Genomic DNA, 20,517 nt, shown 5'->3' with positions numbered 1-20,517 from the left:
CCACCGTCATTTCTTTATATTTTGCCTCAAGGAGCCAGACGTGGGAGGGGGGACACTGGCTGCTTTTTCACTCCAATCCTTGTGTGTGACCATTTTTAGAGATTTAGAGGGTTTTTTTTTCTTTTGTTTGTTTATTAAGCCATATAACACTAGCCTATGAATTCTTCAAGCATAAAAAGGCACCTAACAAACCAGCATTGTGTCTACATGTGACAGACCATTTCCAAAGAACCAACAAAGTGAATATTAAAGAGCCATTAGACAAAACCTTGGCATGGTATCTAAGCAGGGTGTGTTCTTAACTGGACAAGTGGATGACAAAAGTGGCAGGCCTAAAACCTATCTACACCACATGAACATAGTGAAATAGAAAAAAAAATCTGGAGAACTATTGCTCAAGACCACTTGAAAAAATTACATGACAGTCTGGCTCCTTGTTAGCGAAATATAAAAAAATGAGGGGACTTTTGCACAGCTCTGTAATAATGCTGCATCAGTTTTTTGACGCCCAATGTCCTGGAATCAGGCCACTGGTGTTCCTCTTGAACAATTCTCAGTGAGGTTTCAAATATTTACCAAAAAGCAGCTGAAAGCAACCGTCAGTACCTTCTTGCATCACACACACACCAAAGAAAATTGGCATTTTCAAATGTAATACGAGGGATTTTTAATCATCAAACTAGTCATAAGTTATTACATCAGTTATACAGATATTAAGACATCTCATTGAATTTAGGCCAACCACTTTATCCCACGTTATCAAAGCAACACTACTGGCATGAGCACACGAGCCACACATTAGAGGATACAGAGAAAACAAAAGTCAATGAGATCCCGTTGTGTGTTTTAACATTCCTGATTAACTGTCCACATTTTTGAGTGAAGTGAAAACTCTGCACGTGTAGCTACGCACTGTAACACAAACAAACAAACTCACAGATGAGGATAATCACCATTCACGATTTCTCTACACTGCAAAGAAAGAATGAACAAAAATAAAACAAAAAAAACGCTCCAGTCTTCAGGTCAGCTGTTCAGACTGTCAGCATGTCAAGCACATCTTTGATGATAGAGCTGAGATTGCACTACGATTTGTCTTTTATTTCATTGCACTTACCCCCCCAAAAAATGTATCTAAACATAATACACATATCGCCAATAACACCTCTTGTGGATACAACATGGAAATGTGCTAAAAGAAAACAATGAACAAATCAGTGGTGTAAACAAAACAATGGAAAAAAGAAATTCAGCCTATCATGTGTTAGGACGCGCCTTTCAAAGGTTCCTGTTGTTTTCCATATAAAGCTGGAGAACAAAGGAATGATTACCTCCTGAGTTCTCATCGCTTTCCTTAATATCTCTGCATGAATGAGAGCTTTCTCGATTGAGCTTCCAAACAAATAAAGCTGTTAGAGTTAATAGTACACTGCTAGACATACATGACTAATGTAAAGGTGGATGAATGTTGGGAAATTTCCCACCTTAACAAACAGTGTGTAGGGGATTGAAGGCACTGTATTCAAAAGTAGGATGACTATAGTGCAGATAAAGAGTTACCCCAGCTACTATTAAGGGAAAAAGCACACATCAAACACTTAATTTTTGATCGGTATTTGTCAAAGTTTAGTTTTATTCTGCTAAGATGACTCAAACACATTAAAGGGAAAACCTATTTCTACTTTCTTGTTAGAGAGTAAAACTGTCCAAGGACTTCCAATAGCCTGTGGCCCACAAGTTTTGTATTTTTTTTTTAAATATAAAAAAATTTAAATAATTGATGAATCTGTGTCTATCTGAACTACGGTTGCCTATTTCCGCAATCAAAAGTTTCACATTGGATGGGTGTATTGCTGACTATACAAGCACAGTACCAAATGTGAAGTTGTTTTGGATAAGGGGCGCCTCACTTAGCTGCAAGGCAAGAATGCCATGGGAACCAAAAGGTTAAAGTAGATATGTCACAGAATGAGATATTAGAAATCTGGAAAATTTAGAGCTGAGCATGCAGACAGTAGTGAGTCCACTCAATAGCCATGGCAAGCCAAGACACCCTTCAGAGGAAGCTCATTTCCACTGCTTGTATCCACAATCTCGTTCTTTCGGTCTTCACGCCCAGCTCTAACCATAGGTGAGGACAGAAATGTAGTACGACTAGTAAATCTACAGCTTCACCTTTACACTCATTTCTTTCTTCACCACAACAGACCGGTACAGCACCTGCATCTCTTCAGACGATATGCTAGTCCCATTCTCTAGATCTAAAGATACTTGAACTCCCCTACTCAGGGGAGAAATTACTTCCCAAAGTGGAAAGAGACCTGCACCCTTTTCCGGTTGGGAACTGTGGCCTCAAACTTGGAAGTGCCAATTGTCATCCCAGCTCCAAATCGTCCTAGCGCAATGTATGGAGCTTGAAAAGAAAGCGTCTGGACTTCTTTCAGTTTCCTTGAAGACTTTTCACCTCTCATCCAAGAAGCTTCTTCAGTTCTAAGAGCAAATGGTGGAGAGTTCCAGATTTTAAGCCCTATTGGGAGTGTCCCCAAGAGGGTCGTGGACCCCCTGTTGATCCTCTGCCCCACACCTTTGAAAACGGGTGTGAGGCACAATCAGTCAATGTTTCAGGTGAACCCATTGTGAGACTAAGCCCCACCCTATCAGGTGATTTACTGAGGTCAAATGGCTCAGGATGTGAGTGGGCGTTAAGGCGTCTGGGAAGGGATCTCAAAACTGGATTATAGATGGCAGACAGCTGGTGTCTTAAACCACCGCCTCTGTTCAAAGATGGTCGTTCACAGTGGACATAGATGCTTCTTTCGCTCCTCTTTCAAACCATCTGTCTTCTCTGTCCGAAATGTGAACATTGGCATCCTCAAAAGAGAGACCTGTGTCCTTTAAATGCAGATGAATAGCTGAGTCTTGTCTTGTCGAGGTGGCTCTTCTACTCTTCACCAATTGCTCTTAGAACTAGAGAAGCTTCTCGGATGAGAGGTGAGCTGTTTTCAAGGAAACTTAAAGAAGTCCAGACGGTTTTCTTTCCAAGCTCTTAACTACAATAATTTGGATGAACTGAGAACCATCCTAGCGGAAGGTCACCACCTAATGAAGTCAGAAGGACCATATGATCTACCAAACGATAGAAGTGATCTGGGCCCACCCAGCCAGGAACAATCTACCACTTCTGTACCTGAACTCTGGTGGAGCCCTGGTTGACCATTAATTCTTCACCCCCCCCAAAAAAAAAACCAAACAAACATTAACTTTGATGTTATTGTAAAAACCTAGATATATAACTACATGTACAGAGGTGAGCCAGTTTTGGCTTTATGGTTGAATTCACTGTCAATTTGTTCTGTGCCTCTATTTTGGCTCTTCTATTTGGCAAACGCAACCGGGGTGAATGATCATACTCTATTATTGAGACCCATCTGTTATGCCTCAAATTATAGCCAAAAATGATTCCTTGATACAAATGTGAAGAAATTCAGACGATTACTCCCAAATATGTGTGGGTGAACTCGTCATCAGGGAAAAATAGTAATTTCACTTAGAGGAATTTTTTTTTTTTTTAAAAAAAGCAAATGACACAGAACGGGGAACACTCTGGAACAAACACCACTTTGCACCTTCATCTTACATAAAAGATTAAATGAGCCCTCACTATTATTTTCAGTCATTTGGCCCTGAAAATTTCGTTATCAAAGTACTTCTAGCTACTTTTAAACTGGCATCAGCTGAGTTGCAACATTTACCCACAGTCTACTTCTGGAGGTTTTTCACTGCCAGTCTAATACATATAATTTCTGCCTTAATGATTACTGATAAAATAGAGATTTAAAAGCAATGTATATGCACTGACACTTTATGAAAAACACCTATGGAGACCTCATGTCATGTAAATTGACAAAAAAAAAAAAGCATGTAATAGCTCATTAACACCATTTCTAAACCCGATTATTATTAACTGACAGTAGACTAGACTAATATAATGTAATGTAGTCTAATATGATAAAGGGAAAGAATTAGCTTATTAAAATAATGCCAAGCATTAACTACTTAAAATGTGGGGGCAACGTTTGGCAAGGGTTAGGGTTCCATTATTTATTTATTTTTTAAAAAGAACAAAAAAGGCAAGCGTGTGGTTTACCTGAAATGAGAAAGAGGATGACTAAGTTTACTTAGCTAAGCTTCTTACAGATTTGTTATCGAATTATCTCTCTTGCATTTCCGCAACATGAATTGCACACTTCAGGAAAATATCTAACATTTTATACTTATGCTAAATTTTTACAAGTTTTTTTTAAGTTTTTATTTACCACCTTCAGATTGGAGCCCAAACATTGCACAGTAGTATAAAACAAAATAATAATAATAAAAAAAGTATACATACACCGAATCAGTATAAGGAGTAACCTTATTGGTGCGACATGTTTCTTTTTTCTTTTTCTTTTTTTTTTTTTTTTTGCATATGTGATATCTGTTTGTGACGCTGTTGTGTTATTTCTGCTAAATTTTTAGAAGATGGTGGGAAAAAGCACTTTGTACTTAATACTGCCCTTTAAACAAATACTGCATAATGGTCTATTGTAATAACAGGCATCTCAAAGTTAATTTACACTTAGAAATCACAAGCTTCTGTCTCTTCTCTTCATAAAAACCAGCTCTGATGTTTTATTGCACAAGATTCTCTTTATTAATCCTCTCTCACGCTCAACTTTCTGTCTATGCCCCATGAAAATTCCCATTTCCAAATGTTGTTAATATTCATAAACTCCTAAGTATTGATAGCTGCTTGCGTAACCTAAACAGAAGCCAGTCAACACTTCGATCATTTTGAGCACACAAAAAGATAACGGGTTGTCTGTTTGGGGTATTAAAAATAAATAAAATAAAAATAAAAACTCAACCTGTCAGTGAAATGTCCTCACTTGTGCAAAGAAGAACAAAACAACTTTTTTTCATGCATTTATACCCAAAGTCTTTTGGAACATGCATTTTTGTAGTCTGTAAACCCTTTTAAACAAATTCAAACCTAAAAAGACCCACAGTCCTGAGTGCTTTTAAAGAGGACATATTATATACCACTTTAACATGTTGATGCAGGCTTTACATGTCCCCGAAATGTTTAAGGTTCAGCTTATACCCCCAGTTTTCAACAGACTCTTTCAGTGCCTGTAGCTTTAAATTAAAAGTGCTGCTGGTGCCCAATCTCCTTTTCAGGAAGTGGTCTGTAAGACACACATGGGAGCAGCCGAAAGCACCACCCAGTGAGAGCAGTGCAGCACAGTGTGCCACATAGACGTGAATGAGAGACTCTGATGTTTCTATCATTCTCAGTGTCATCATTTTACATGCAACACAAAGCAATCACAAACAACCACTGATTTGAGCTCATGATTGTGAACCATGGTTCAATTCAAAAACTGAAACTTTAGCAATGCAGAGCAGTAGCTTTAAAAACTGGCTCATAACTGGCGACAGGTTACAAGCCAGGTTGTAGTTTGTGTCTTCATATTTCACACTCATTCCATTGTCTGTAAACAAAAACTGAAGATTATGTAAATGAGGTCAGCTGTAGTGGGATTTTAAACGCGCTGAAATGCAGTACAGGGTCTGATGAGGAGAGATGCAAAGAGATGTAAAGGACCGAGCTGAGCTTGGACTAAAGCAGTAAAGGTGACATGAAAACACAGAAATGTACACCAGGGCAGGTCTGTGGTATTCAGGTGTATCTATTCACCAGTGGGGCCTGTATGTAACTACATGCAATATCTCTAGGGATGCTCTTTTGCCATCTTTTGTGGAAAAACAAAGTAGATTTTGCATAATATGTCCTCTTTAAAGATCAAAGTGTCCGACTGTGATTTATCTGACATCCCTCTCGTCATGGCCGTACCTGCTGATATGTAACTAAATAACAAAAAGCACTGTTAATGTCTCTGGGTTTGCTTCCAGGGAAGAAGAGAAGTCCTCAAAAGCAACACACTGTAATTCTATTCTCTGCAGCATTTTGTCTTGTAATACTTGCAGCCATCTGCCCGTTTAGCATTATACAACACCATGTCACTACAGCGGCCACTGAGACACCACAGCTACCAAAAACAGCTCCAGGCATGTGACAACATCTTATTTGTACACCTCAACATTAAGGATCAAAGTTATCCAACAAATAAACCGTGTTGTTTTTAGGTACCGTTTTCTCTTCCTGCAACATGGCTTCAGAATAACATGCTGCTACATTTACAAAGTGCTAAAGATGGGGCTTCTTCACCGTGGTGCAAATTCCTCAGCTTCTTGTGAGGACAAGAGTGGAAAAAGGGCTCAGAAGACCTGGGGATGATAAAAGTTGAGAAACAGTTTGAGAATGAGCAGACCTTTAGTGAGGCATCATCTCCAACTCTATATTTTGGATTTATAGCAGTTAAGAGACCAGATATCCTTCTTTCTGCTGATTTACCCAAATACACTAAAAGGCATACCTGAATCCACTCTGTGTATATACAGCATATATAGGGATATGTATGTTTATAAGGCATATATACAGTGTTGTGCAAACGTCTTGAGCCACCTCTCACTGCTATATATTTTCCCAAAAAAAATTCCAGACATTTATTGAATCCTGCAAACATACATGGAAATACAGAGTTTGTACAGTTCTAACAAGTTCAGCAACAGAGCTTCAGGCCTTTTGTTCTCTTCTCTGTCAGGATGATCCCACACTGCTTCAATAATGTTGAGGTCTGGGCTCTGAGGAGGCATTTTATTGCGATTTTTGAATCACTTATTGCTAAAAAAAAAAATGAAGCTGTTACCAATCAGACACGTTCTAGATGGTATATCATGGTGAATCAATATCTGACAATGCTTATTATATTTGTTCCATCACAAATCCCACAAACCAAGGCAGCAACTCCCCCTGTGTTTTACAGATGGCTGTAGACACTCACTGTTGTACCTCTCCTGACCTCCACCATACATGTTGATAATAAGTTTTAAATGTGGATCCCCTGCTCTGTGATCAGAATGTACACCAAAAATACAGAATCTGAATTCCTTTGTTTATAAAACCTGTTGCCACTGATTTTCACTCCAGCTCCTGTGTAATTACACACACCTCAGTCACTTCAGATAACAGGAGATGAAGTCCAGATGCAACTTTTAGGTCCATTTTTTCACGTTTTTGAGGCCTGCCAGGTCGTCTTTATCCAGGTTCCTCAATTTTTTAAGGACACACTGCACACCATGCTGAGGTGTGCCAAATTTAAAGCTAATAGCTCTGTGTTGTGTAACTGTCTTATGTTTGGATTTGGGGTGTTTTTTGTAGATTCAACTCAAGGAAATGGGAACAAATAATCTTCGTGACAGGCTCCTAATAACAAAGTGCCTAAAGATACAATTTAAAATTGGTTCTTAAAAGTAAACAACAAATTTCCTCTGAAAATGGTCAGGTACGAGGACTGGACTCAAAATGAGTGAAAAGGCCAGAGAACTATTGCTAAATATCACTTTTAAAAAATTCAAAAACATCAGTCTCGAAAGTTTTGCACAGTAATGAAGCAAAGTGTAAAGATTCCAACCTCTCTTTATCTCAAAGTGCTCTCGTCTCTGCCTCAATCTTCCTCTCTCCGTGAAGGGTGTCGGGGTCAGCCGGGGCCACCGTCTGTCTCACTGCAATCTCAGGGCCTCCGCCATAAATTCCCAACAAGTACTGCCAAGTCTCCTCTGAGATCTGACCATAGTCTGCACCTGTGGTGAAAAAACACGCAATGTCTAAAAACAATACATTGATTTTCTACCTTTATGTCCTTTTCAACCTCCTCAGACTTACCTTGCTTTAGCTGTATATGTCCTCCTTTCATAACACCGATTTTACTGTTGTCGATGGGACCGGGTGGCTCTGGGAAAAGGAATGAATAAAAGTATTTGGCAAAGACAGAAAGATGGGAACTCGAATGCGCTGCTACTCATCGTACCATTGTCTTTGCCCTTCACAAAGCTCTCCCACTCTCTGAACCACTGCATGCTGATACACAGGATCACTGTTGGAGCCTCCTCAGCTTGAAACTCTTTGTTCAGCTACACACAAGAGAAAAAAAAAAAAAAGTTCATTCAACACAAAGACAGTTTAGCACAAAGGTAAACCTTTGCATAACACACACGTTTACCTTGATGAAGGTGTCAATTTCTGTTTTTCTGCGTTTAGCTAGAGCTTCAATCTCCACCTGACAGATTGCACACATGTAGAGGTGGTTGACTGCTGGGCCACCTCCGAAGCTGAGAGCAGAAAAAAAACGTAACAGAGAGATGGTGAGAGATTAACACATGATTTGATAAGCAAGTATAAGGCCTTTTTGTTGGTCTTTACATCAATGCTGAGATGCATGTCATCTTTAAATGGGTGCTGCTGCCCAATATAATCAAAGTGGTCAACAATGTTGCTACATGACATAACCATTCAGCTCTTATGCAGAGTGACAGTTTTGGCCATTTTGATTCTAAACAGCAGCGTCTGGTTTCTTTTTTAACACAGACAAAAGTACTGAGTGACACCTCTTCAACCTTTTTCAGGTATAAAAATCAAGCACCTAACCACGCAGCTTGACTTTACACACGTTGGTGAAAGAGTGGGTCATTCTAAAGCGCTCAGTGGATTCAAGTGTGGTGCTGTAATACAATGCCACTGTTGGAACAAGTCAGTTTGCGACATTTCCTTCCTCCTAGCTCAACCTCCTTGTTCTAAGTGCTATTACTGCAAAGCAGAAGCGCTTGGCACCAAAGCAACTCAGCCACAAAGTGACTGTCACTTTTGTGTGTCTGATTTCATGAGTGCTGGTCGAGATCTGTGTAATCTGTGTAAATAGTTTTGTACATCAGACAACTTGTTCTGTTTCACTGTATATACTGAACACTACAGGAGTGAGAAGCCTTTTCCATTAAAACCTCTTTTCTCTTGTTTACTGGATACGGGTTTAGGTAAGCAAATTGTCTTTTGTTTGACTCTTAGTTTGGTCAGGGAAGATTAGGGACCTTTGCCATAGCTCACTGCTGAAGTCAATAAACAGCTGCATAGCATTTGCAATTGCTCTGTGTTTTGGCTCTTTCTTGGGTGGAGTTGGAGTGGGGAATAACATTTCTTGTTACGCCCAGGTTATCCCAGGCCAAGGTCGTAACATAGTCATACTGATGTTTGTTTGGCAGCATAGAGCACGTTTACCTGTTGTAAAGGTATTCCCACACGTTCTGGGGAACAATCACAACCAGATCATCTATGTAGTGGTATTTATTAGGAGGGATCCCTGCACAGAGATGAAACACGTTAATAAAGACAGTGCAGGCATGTTTTTCTAATCAAGACACGTCAATGGACGACTTAATAAAAATATTTATACCAGGCTGCAGGCTGAGCCATGAAAGTAAAGCAAGCAATTCTGATTTTCAAGAAGAGACTTATTAACCACACATACCGCCATGCTGACAAAGAAACGCGTGGTTGCCGATGGGGCCTGGCTCAGCGAAGGTGTTGAACTTGTTGAGCCATTCTCTGGAGATGTAAAACTGCAGCAGGCTGGGCTCCTTCATATTGGCCAGAGCCACCACCTTCTGCCTCTCTCTCACAGCCTCCTCGCTACTTTTCCTGCACGAGTACAATAGAAATAAGTCACTAAACACATCTTGGACGAATTAGCGTAGAGTCTATGTAAATGACGCCTTTGCTCACCTATAGAACAACACATAAGCCTCTGCGTTCTGCACCACCGTCTCATGGACTTCGGTAACATACTGGTCATCAAACTCATACCACTGGCCGTTGATTACATTCTGACAGTAAGCTATGTAGTGCCCACCTGCACCCATAAAAAGCATGAGAAAACATATTAGTGACAGATGCTAATCAGATATGTGTTTTGCTCGCTCTGTGAGAAATATTGCCCACGGGGGAAATAATATATCAACAGGAAACTTTGTGGTCTCATACTTCCTGCAGTGCCATGGTGGCAAATGACTGACAGCAAGTCATAAGTGGTAACTTGCGATGGACTCTCTTTAGCCAGGAAAGGTCGCATGTCGAGGCCCTCGAGCGGGAAGGACACGTGGCTGCTTATCTTGAACGAATACATGACCTCGTGCCGAAAACGTTTCAGGTGAATGCACAGAATCTATGCAGCAAATACAGGACAAAACAAGGAAATTAAAGATGGCATTATGCAGCAGATTGCAAATGAAACCGATGTGTTATCTACTGAAAGAAAGTGCTGAGCTAAAAAAAAAATGTAAAAAGAAAAAAAGAAAAGAAAACTGCACCTCTGGAAGTCTAAGCACTTTGCAGTATTTGACACCATTTCTCAACCTGTAGAAAAGAAAACACTGTGTGAATAAATGCATACAAATACTCTCCTTTTAAATCAAGGATATATATTTCTAGCATTTAATTTGACGCACTTTTTACATCTCTCACAGCTGTACATGTTATCCCCTGGAAAAAAAAACAAAGAAAATGAATGGAAATTGAAATTCTGACATATAAACTATGTTAGTATTGGAGCAGATTAGAGCACCAATTACCTTTAAGTTCATCTGCAGCAAAAAAAGCAGCAAGGCAGTCCTCTAGTGTTACCATGGGCCCCCAAAACCAACTGGGGATACATGAGACTACAAACCTGCACAACACAAACACAAATACTCATAACAAAAAAACCCAAAGCAAGCTGGAGAAATATTAGCTTTAAAAAGGCAACTCTAAACTTCAGCGCAGTTGATCACACAGTGAAAAGGTTTCCTCCTCACACGGCCTTTTTCAATTAGTCATTTTTAATCATTCTTACTAATAAGCCTGAATATTCTTTAAGCTTGATTCTCAGACAAAACAAAGTGAGTTAGAGGATGGACTGATGTGAAAGTTAGAACATCTGGAAAACTGCAATTCCTTGAAATGGTCGTTTGGGGCTGGCTCCAAAAGCGAGTCAAAATTATATTTATTGTATTAAGGTTTAAGGTTATTAGGGGCGTGACTTAATAACTGGAAATCTTAAGGTTACAGATGTCCGCTATAATCACTAGAGTCTTTGCAAAGACTCCACCAGAGCTAATTAAAGCTAACTGAAGTCACTCGCCCTTTCTGAGGCGACTTTGGGTTAATTTGATAAGAATTACCTGCCAATAACTAAAAAATGGAGTAACAATTCATCCAAAAGCACTCATATAAATAATTATAAATCATTCAAGTGATTACCATTGTAACCACCAAATTTCCATTGGAGAATAGCTTCAAATCATAATGTAATTTTGTTGCTTTTATTTTGAAGGCAGATGTTTGTTTTTTTTAAAGTAGTTTTTAAAAATGACTTGGACTTCTAAGAATTTATTTACTGAAGTTGGAGGTAAAGTTGTATGCTTAGTTTGTGTAGAGCAGATTAGTGTGATTCACCACTGAATCACCAAGATGAAAAGATGAATACAAGATGAAACACGTAGAGAAATACAAGAACTTGACTGTTTTAGAGAGTGAAAGTTTTAAACATCCACGTATGGGGTGGTCAACACCAGCTTTGTGAGTTCCCACAAAAACAACTGAAAAACAGTAAAAATATTCTCAGTAAGAATATTTTTACTTTTTGGGCCGGACTAACACGCCCTGATAAAACAGCATTTGAAAATGTGCAAACTGTTAACAAGAAGGAACGAGGACATTTTGGGGAAATCTGAAGCTTCGGTTGAAAACAAAGCAGACAATTTTAACTTTTTCTCCTTGCCACCGGATGAGAAATGTGATATCTGCAACACAGCCCAATATAAGTCTATGTACACGTGAAACAAGAGAGTTTGACATCATGGAGGAGCTGGAGTGATTTGTCCATGACGGTAACTGCATGCTTGGATAGGCTGGAGCTGAAACGGGACAAACTGGCAGGTGTTACAACGAATGGCTGCCTAAATCTGAAGAAAGATAAAGTGACTGAAATGAACACAGAACTGAAATTGATGTTTTTGCACTGAATTATACACCAGGAAGTGTTGTGTAAGTCATTGCTATAAATGAACCATGTTGCAAGAGCAAAAGCACCGAATCATTAGTATTTCACATCATCATCACTGCTGGATCTTTATTGTTCTCTCAAAGAGGAGAGGTTTCCGTGTATCAGAAGACGCTCTTTGGCTCTACCTTCATATGTCAATAAATATGCTTAGTGACTAAGTTTAACAAATCCCCTCTCAGTGATGATCACCTGTCTGCTGTCCTTCATATTTCTACCTGCAGCGCTCCACAACAGTCCCGGTTTCTCATGGGGAAAAAGCTGACCCCTGTGTTAGTTGATAACAGCATTGTCAAAACACGGCCACTTCTGTTTCCATAATATCAAGATTGCAACAGCCGTGAAGGTAAAAGTCAAAGCTTTGAAACAAGACTTCATAAACTAGTCTGTGACATCACAGCAGAGTAGTAATGTGAACATGAATTTTTGAGCTATGATGACGCAAACAAAGCGTAGGAGTATGATCTTATAGGTCAGATCTTATCTGCACTCCTTCCTGAGGGAGATATCCGGCTCTTTAGTCTCCGGATGCTCTGCCTGTATAGTGCCAACATACGTGCACAGGTAGTTTGATGGTGCAATGGATTTATCAGATTTTTGGAAAAATACACTTACCAATGAGACCGAACCAAAAGAGTACCGTAATTGTCGGGCTATAAGCCGCTACTTTTTGCACAAGCTTTGAACCCTGCGGCTTTAGTCAGGTGCGGCTTTTCTATGGATTGTCCATGATTTTTGTGAAATCGTAAGACGATTTTTTTTGTTTGTTCCGCTGTTGTACGGCACTACGTTGCCTGGCGGAAGGGCATGTGATCAGACACACAGTATCGGGGTTCAAGAGTGGTATGTTGGTCACATGTCCGTCCGCCAGGCAACATAGTGCTGTACGAAGTAGCGCGAAAAACAAACTTCAAAGTAGCGCTACGCGTTCAGTGGGAGGCGTGGATGACGAGCGGCGATAAACTTGCGAAAAGCAAGTTATGCCCAACTCCACCAGTGGATTCTGACAGCGTGGAAAAGTGTGAAAACATCCATGATCACCAACGGATTTTGAAGGGCTGGACTGCTGCATGATGGAGAGGAGGACACCGCCACGGCCCTTCAGAGGGTGTTCGACTCTGACACTGACAACGAGGATTTCTTTGGTTTTGAAAGTGACAACAAAGGAGAGAAGCTGAGAGTGGATGACGAAGCCATCCTGAGCCTGTTCGTTTCCGACACTGGAGAAGAGGACTTTGGTGGTTTTAGTGCGCAGGAAGAAGACAAAGATGGTGGTGAGTGACTGACTTTTCTTCTTGTTAAAGCCGTGTCACTGCACCTGAGCCTAAAAGGTAGGCCGAATCTATTTTTCTGGCGTGCTGTAGGTTATTGTTATTTGTTACTCGTTTATGAAGCACAGTACATGTTTCGTACTTGTAATTACCAGTACTTGTACATATACCTAAAAAGTTATGCAAATATGTACCCCTAACTTGTTTTTCAAAATATTAATAAAAGTGATGTGTCTCCAAACAGCCATCTCTTTCCTGACAATTCCCTTTGTGCATATTCTCTTACATATGATAAGTCAACATTGAAACACCTGCGGCTTTTAGTCAGGTGCGGCTAATGTATGTACAAAACAGGATTTTCCCCTGATTTTAGCTTGTGCGGCTAATATTCGGGTGCGCTTTGTAGTCCGGAAAATACGGTAATGTTTTAAGCCAAAAAACAAAAACAGTAATGAGTTCAAAGATGCTCTAAGTCAGCAGAATTTTTTAAAAAGAGAATAAATCTGGGTTAAACAATAAAAGCCCTCTTCCACCATTGCTTGAGTGTTATTATGAAACCAAAGAAGTAGCTTTTAAAGGGAACCCCGGCTATTAACACATGTTTGCGCTAAAATATGCACTGTGCTTCCAATGACATATATGTGGTATTAAAATACGCCAAATGTTTTCCTTTTAGGCACATTTTATACAAAACCGATTTACCAGTAGGCCGCCATTGTTATTTACTTCTCAGTGCACTCTGGGTCTCTGTCGGGGATGCATAATTTGGCACGACACCGTTGCCGCTGGCAAGCAGTAGCCCCATAGACACCAGTAGTTTTCCCTCACTTTCACATCCTCGTGTGACGGATTGTTTTCATCTTCATCTAAACTAAGTACTGGTTGACTATTTTCATCCTCTCTCAGATTGCTCTGGTTCAAACTGGAAAGGTTGAACAGAACCCATTTCCAGGGCACTGCTAACTGTGAACTCGATGCGGTGCAACCGTGTGACGTCACTATCCAGAGTATTTTTGCTGAAAAGTGTAAGTGTAGTGCATTTCAGAGCCACCTTAAGTTTACCAAATCTCTCCAACCAATGAGTAATCAACTGACTCCAGATGGCCTCTCTACATGTCCTACACACAAACTTTATCTGTTTCTCACTACATTTTCAGAAAAAATGTGATAAGTCATTGAAGGAAGTTAGCTATGAGGCATCACCTGCAATACACTTCCTCTAACTAGCAAAGTGATTGCTAGTTAGAGGAAATAAACTATTCATTTTTTAGATCTATTTAGTTTATAGATCTGGCATAGCACATGCGTTCATCTTCATCATCGAACACACAGACACGTGTTGCAGCACCTACTGAAAAGACTAGCTAAATAAGAAGCTTTTGTAGTTTTATGATTCGTTTTCAGGAAATACAAAAAAATTTTGAAAAAAAAAAAAAAACGACAGGCCAAGCAAGTTTCTACTCGCCGTTAATTCTGTAAAAATGTTACCTTGCAGGCATGTAGAAAGCTTATCTAACTACATCTGAAGATACAGGAAACTGAAGTCAGAAACATACCAGATTAAAAGTATATCGGTAACATCAGCAGTCAAAATTGTGCACAACTAAGGTTCAAACATGCAAACGTCGTCTCAGCCTTTTTCAATTATATTTCATTCACTGACCGCCGTATGGAGTCCATGATGTAGGAGATCCACCCCTGCGAGCCGTAAGTGTCAGGGCACACACCAGTCTTCACCGGCAGGTTCTGATGGATGGATGAATGGAGCTTTGCTAGGTCTTCTTTACCAGGAATAGGGAGGGATAAGTCCTGGAAGGTTTCCACTGTAGTTGAGACCTGTACCAAATTCAGAGAACCAGTTTAAACAGCATACCTCTAGCAGTAAAAGAGCAATTATGAATGTGTTTTAATCACTCTAATTACACAAAAAAGTCTGTATAATACTGAAATGAAATAATTGCACAAGTCACTTCATTTCATTTAAACCTGCTTTGATAGGAAATGTAATATAATTTAACAAATAAACATATTTTATCAAGCGTATACTCTACCTCCCCCTTGTGTTCAAATATGTGAAGTGCATCTTACCCTGTCACAGGTCAAACACTGGACTAGACTGAGGATCGAACCATCAAAGATGTCAGAGATCACACTGCGATAGTGAGACTGTTTTTTCTTCCTGGCACTGAGCAGCAGCTGAGCTGGAAGACACATGATGGGAGGGAGGGCTGGCTTCAGAGGACAAAGGCAGAGAGCATCTCAAAGAGTGCCACCTTAACTAACATCTGTGTAACCGTGTATACTCAAACTGAAAATTACTTTCAGATACTATTCATCAGCTGCACATACCTTTTAATGCCTGCCACCAATTCATTCATCCTTCACTTGTCCAGTTTTCTCATTTTTTAAAGGCCACACTGCACACCATGATGAGACATCCCAAGTTTTCAGCTAATATCTCGAACCTTGGTGGTGCCAAAGTACTACTTTTTGCCTATCAAACTGTGTTATCATTGACATTTTAAATTCAGCCAAAGAAATGGGAATAAATGATGTGGTTTTTTTCAACCGACTGACAGTTTGAATGATACACGAGTCACGTGAGCCTCCACAGTCACCTGACCTAAACCTTGGAGTGAAAATGAGTGTAAAAGCAGCCAACATCTCCAAAAATAAAAAAATTTAGAAAGATCTTCAGAAAGACTCAAGAACTCCACTTTGGACAGTGTGATTCTACAGGCAAAGACTGGCCTGCTTCATATGTGAAACATTAAGAAACATCCTATGTTGTTTACTTACAGTTCTGTACATGCGACTACCACGGTAGTGCAGTAAAAATGTGTTTTACCGAGGCAAATGTTTCTCAACCTGGGGACTCCACAACAAGTCTGTTAAAATTGTGAAGCATCTTGAGCAGTCTATGAGAAATTTTCTCACCTTTTTTGAAGGAGTATGCAGGTCCTGAAGAGCGGAGAGGGCTGGACCGGGGGGGACTGGAGGACAGTTTGGGATGCAGCTCTTGAAGGGTGCGCACGGGACTGCAGGGAGTGGACTGGGGCTGGGTCATCGATGCTTCATTGTCTGGCTCTAGAAAACATCACAGTGGAAACACAAACTTAATGATAACTGGTGATATTCTACAATACATAACTGAATAATCCAATATATAAATATATAGATATATAAATATATAAAATCACTGTATTCCTGCTGATCTTGTACCTGAGCTGTTGTTGCTCGGGACTTGACTTTGCCCTGTGTTAGACGTCTGATGGTTTTCCTGACTTTGGACCTCTGTGTTTGGGCTTGCTGCAGGCTCCTCTTCATCCTCCGCCCTCCTTTCTGGAGCCCCTTCCTCAAATGCTGTGTCCACATCAGCATCTTCATCCATCTCTTGTGAGCCTCCACGGAGCGGGGAGCCGGGTAACCTCCTTTCTTTAAGCCTCTCCTTCTCAGAGATCACTGCACCACTACTGACGTCCCCCATTCCACCTGCCGGTGACCGTATCCCATCACACTCATCCTGGATGAGCAGCTCGCTGTCACCCACCCCTCCTCCCTCCCCTCGGTCACTACTGGAGCCAGAGTCACAGGAGAGGAACTCATCCTCAGAGGGGGAGCGGTCTCCATCTCTTCTGTCCTCCCCGTCGCTCCCGTCGCAGCTCACGCTACACTCCGAGAGAGGCTCCTTCAGCTCTTCGTGTAGCTGGTCCATCAGACAGCGCAGGAACTCCTGAGTGTCCTGGACAACACAGAAACCTTATATTAACTGTATGGATAGGGCCGCATTCACAGAGAACATTTGTAAATAGACAATAGATAAACACAAATATTGCAAGCAAAAAGACAGAAACATTGGAGTAACAAGAAATCGGTTTGCACATTAGCGAGATACCATGTGCTGATCACAGCCACTGCGCAAACAGACAAATCAAACATTAACTAAGCCACCGAGAAAATATGGAAAAAATAACAAGAAACTGGATTGGAGATAACTCGATACTGGGTGACTGTCTGCATTTTCTCTTTAAATAGGATCAGACAAACTAAAATACTAAGTCTGACTTGAAGTTTATCCTTAGACGTGCCATGAAACATAACTGAGTAAAAATGAAGCCCTCGGTCTTTTCAGTATTCAAATATGAAGGATACAGAACAACAGAAGTAAAGCCTGTGTTATTCCAAGGAGCAGTTATCTTTCAGATCAAGCAGCCTCTCAGAAGGGAAAGAGAAATTCAATTCCTGTCTTTATGTTAAAAGAAAAAAAATGCATTTCCTATTACTTTGTCTAGTTCCCCCTCCAGACAAATGGCATTTGACGGAAGGCTTGTAGTCTAACAATGAAAGTGATTAAAGATAAAGGAAAACAGGAATTAACGCTAATGTGGATTTCTCTTTGTCAAAGGCCAATCAACCATGTTTGTGTACTTGCTTTAACTGCCACAAGGGGGAGACAAACTGCAGATTTAAAACTGAGTCAAAAAATAATGGACTGCACTTTAAAATACACAACTGAGTAATCTTGTGAAAAGCATTTTTTGCAAACCCAAGGGTTTAATGATATCAAATCCAATAAAAGGACAGCGTCAAGATGCTGTTGAAGCATGCCGGGCGGACAGCCCTACCTGCTGAGCGTAACCACGAAACATGGGGTTCACCAGTTTGATGCCGTGGGACAGGCTGGTAGGGACAACATAGCTGGGCCTGAGAGGGGAGCAGTAATAAGAGACATGCAATTATGTTTTCATTTTAATGACTAAACACTAGTTTGTTGTCCAGTTTACATACAATCACTGTGATGCTTTAATTACCGTTTTTTATGCCAGAGTTCTGAGATGAGTTTCTGGTAGCTCTTACACAAAGCAGGCTTCTTGTCAGTCCTTACCAATCCACCGCAGTCCAGAAAAAACTGAGTGAGAGGAGGGCTAATGAGGGGGCAGAGGGACAGCTGAGGTTAAAGCACCTCTAACATTAGTAGTAGATGTAAAACAAAAGAGAAGCTTTATTGTTTGACTGAAATATGTCCAATGATTACCCTGATTAAAGCCAAAACAAACATTAAAGTTGTTCTACATTTTAGGAGGAAAAGCACGCACCAGTTGGACAGGGCTTGAAGAGCTGCGTTCATGTAGCAGGAATTTCCAATATTTTTCATTCCTGTCAACCCTACAAACAAAGATCCAAAAAAAGATCACCAACCATGAAACACTTTATCCTCTCAGAAAGCGTTCAAACTAAACATCTTAGACATAAAGACTGCTGTACAAGTCAGAGAGAAAAGAAAAACCTTCAAGGCCTGAATAAAAAGAAACCAGGGCAGCTTTGACCACCAGTCTAGAAATGTTTGAAGCTGATCAAGCATGCATGCATATATACCTCTGGGTTTAAGCTCATCCTCTTCTGACTCTGAGCCTTCTTCTTCGGCCACAGCGATCGGTACTGCTTTGAGTGGGTGACCAACTGTCTGGGGAGAGGTTTCCTGGGAAGAGAATAAACAAATATTATAAGCATCCTGTGTGTGTGTGTGTGTATTTCTTGTTCTTATGTTAAAATGTAAATTCCACTAGTAAGACACTTAACATAAAAACATGTGCTGGCTTGAACTCATACCTGCTCTGTAGCTTTACAGAGGTGTGCTGCAGCAGCTACGGGCACCAGGGCCGGCCTGTGCTCCAGAAACACCTCTCGCTCACACACATAACACCAGATCCTGAACGTTGTCAGGTTCACGGTAAGGTTGTGCTTCTTAGCCTAAAAAGGAAGCACACAATCTGCTTATAGACTACTGATTTAAAAAAAAGGGGCTTGCAAATAAATTTTGTATGAAAGGGCCGTACCTGTGCATGCAGGGTGCTGTGATCAGAGTAGGACTCTCCGCACCCGACATACGGGCAGTCATTCTGCAAATCAGACACAATGTAAGATAGGATCTCATTCCTTTTCGCTTCTCTGTTCAGAATCCAAAAATCAATCAACACCCTTTATCGCTTTCCTGAACTGAAGCGGAACTGCATTTTTAAGCACATTTATACTCCACGCTAACATTAATTATTCAGCATTCACCTGGCCCTCCAGTCTCTGATGATATATGCTAAGTGCAGTGTTGGCTTAGAAGTTAAGCCACCTTTTAGCTTTATAGCTAACTATTTCAGATAATAACGTAAGGTATTTAACAGGATCTAAGTCCTAACCTTACCTGCAGACAGGCCCACAGGTTTGGACCACCAGCTCCACATGACTGACAAGTTCCCTACAGGCAATATTAACACAACATAGTAAAGAAGAAGTTTATATGCATGGATATTACATGAGCACAACACAGCTGAAGTGCTTATTTCAGTCGCCATCCACAACAGGGTATATTTTACATCTGACAGCAGCTTCACTGTATGAAAACCCCACCTTAGACTTCTGCAGAAGGTCCTCCTTTGTCACCTCGCCTATTGAATCGAGGTGGGGGCAAACGTCTTGTTCAGCCATAGTTACCAACTATCTTCTTCTGGTGGACGTCTGCAAACGTGACAGGCCATTAATAGCAATAAAGTCTTCAGAAAGGGGCTGCTGTAAGCTAACGCTAGCTCCATCACCTCAACACCAAACACAAAGACAGACATCGCACTCACCTCGTCTCTGGCTGATAGCTCAAAAGCAGATGCAGCAGCAGCTGTAGTCTGTCATTACCGCGAAGACAACAACCCCCTGAACAGAAGCTGTCAACCCTGCAAAGGTAAAGGCCTTCTGTTTACCCACCAAAGCTCACGAAACATCTCCTGGCCCGCAGCGACGTGCTTTACAAAGGGCTCACAAACAGGAGCGGCTACCGCGACCCGAAAGCTTACTTTTCATGTCCGTGCAAACAGCTCGTGCTGAATGCGAGCAGGTGACAGTATGCTAGCAAGACACCGAGGAGGTGACGCGATATCCCGGCAAACCATCCCCAAACAACCTCCCCCCCGCCCCACCTCCATCTGCAGAGAGGCCCGGCACGGCACGCACGACCACTGGGGACGACGTCAGACTGAAGGAGGAGACGTCAGCCCCGGCCACCGTTAGGTCAGCACATGCAAATTAAGTTCCGCTGATGAAAATGAAGGCTCTCTTCTTTTTTAATAATAGATCTGTGTCCTGATTAACATTTGATTCATAACTATTTTATTTGTATATATAGATACATACAGATTCATAAACCGCAAAGTGCGGTCCGATTTCGTAAA

General features: G+C 40.8%; 1 protein-coding gene across 2 annotated transcripts; it reads right to left on the bottom strand.

Moving 5' to 3' along the window:
- Window positions 1–652: 652 nt before the first annotated feature.
- usp20 (ubiquitin specific peptidase 20) lies at window positions 653–20,497 on the bottom strand. 2 transcript variants are annotated; one of them, XM_084935615.1, is made up of 26 exons: window positions 20,143–20,497; window positions 19,927–20,022; window positions 19,706–19,813; window positions 19,500–19,553; window positions 19,141–19,203; window positions 18,914–19,054; window positions 18,680–18,782; window positions 18,400–18,469; window positions 18,115–18,228; window positions 17,929–18,007; window positions 16,526–17,045; window positions 16,241–16,390; window positions 15,392–15,504; window positions 14,967–15,139; window positions 10,564–10,658; window positions 10,441–10,474; window positions 10,303–10,348; window positions 9,977–10,157; window positions 9,719–9,845; window positions 9,465–9,634; window positions 9,215–9,296; window positions 8,166–8,274; window positions 7,974–8,076; window positions 7,829–7,897; window positions 7,578–7,746; window positions 653–6,330 (listed from the first exon to the last, which is right to left on the bottom strand). In XM_084935615.1, the coding sequence occupies exons 3-25, from the start codon at window positions 19,781–19,783 to the stop codon at window positions 7,589–7,591; spliced, it is 2,832 nt and encodes a 943-aa protein (XP_084791741.1). In that variant the 5' UTR covers window positions 19,784–19,813; window positions 19,927–20,022; window positions 20,143–20,497; the 3' UTR covers window positions 653–6,330; window positions 7,578–7,588. The 2 variants fall into 2 exon arrangements, with proteins under 2 accessions (XP_084791741.1, XP_084791740.1); XM_084935614.1 differs by having other exon boundaries at window positions 19,927–20,497.
- Between the last annotated feature and the right edge of the window lie 20 nt (window positions 20,498–20,517).

This window comes from Perissodus microlepis, chromosome 7 (assembly GCF_051167445.1).
Source record: "Perissodus microlepis isolate ML-2025 ecotype Zambia chromosome 7, ASM5116744v1, whole genome shotgun sequence".
Taxonomy (NCBI): Eukaryota; Metazoa; Chordata; class Actinopteri; order Cichliformes; family Cichlidae; genus Perissodus; species Perissodus microlepis.
This window is presented reverse-complemented; position numbering and strand designations above follow the sequence as displayed.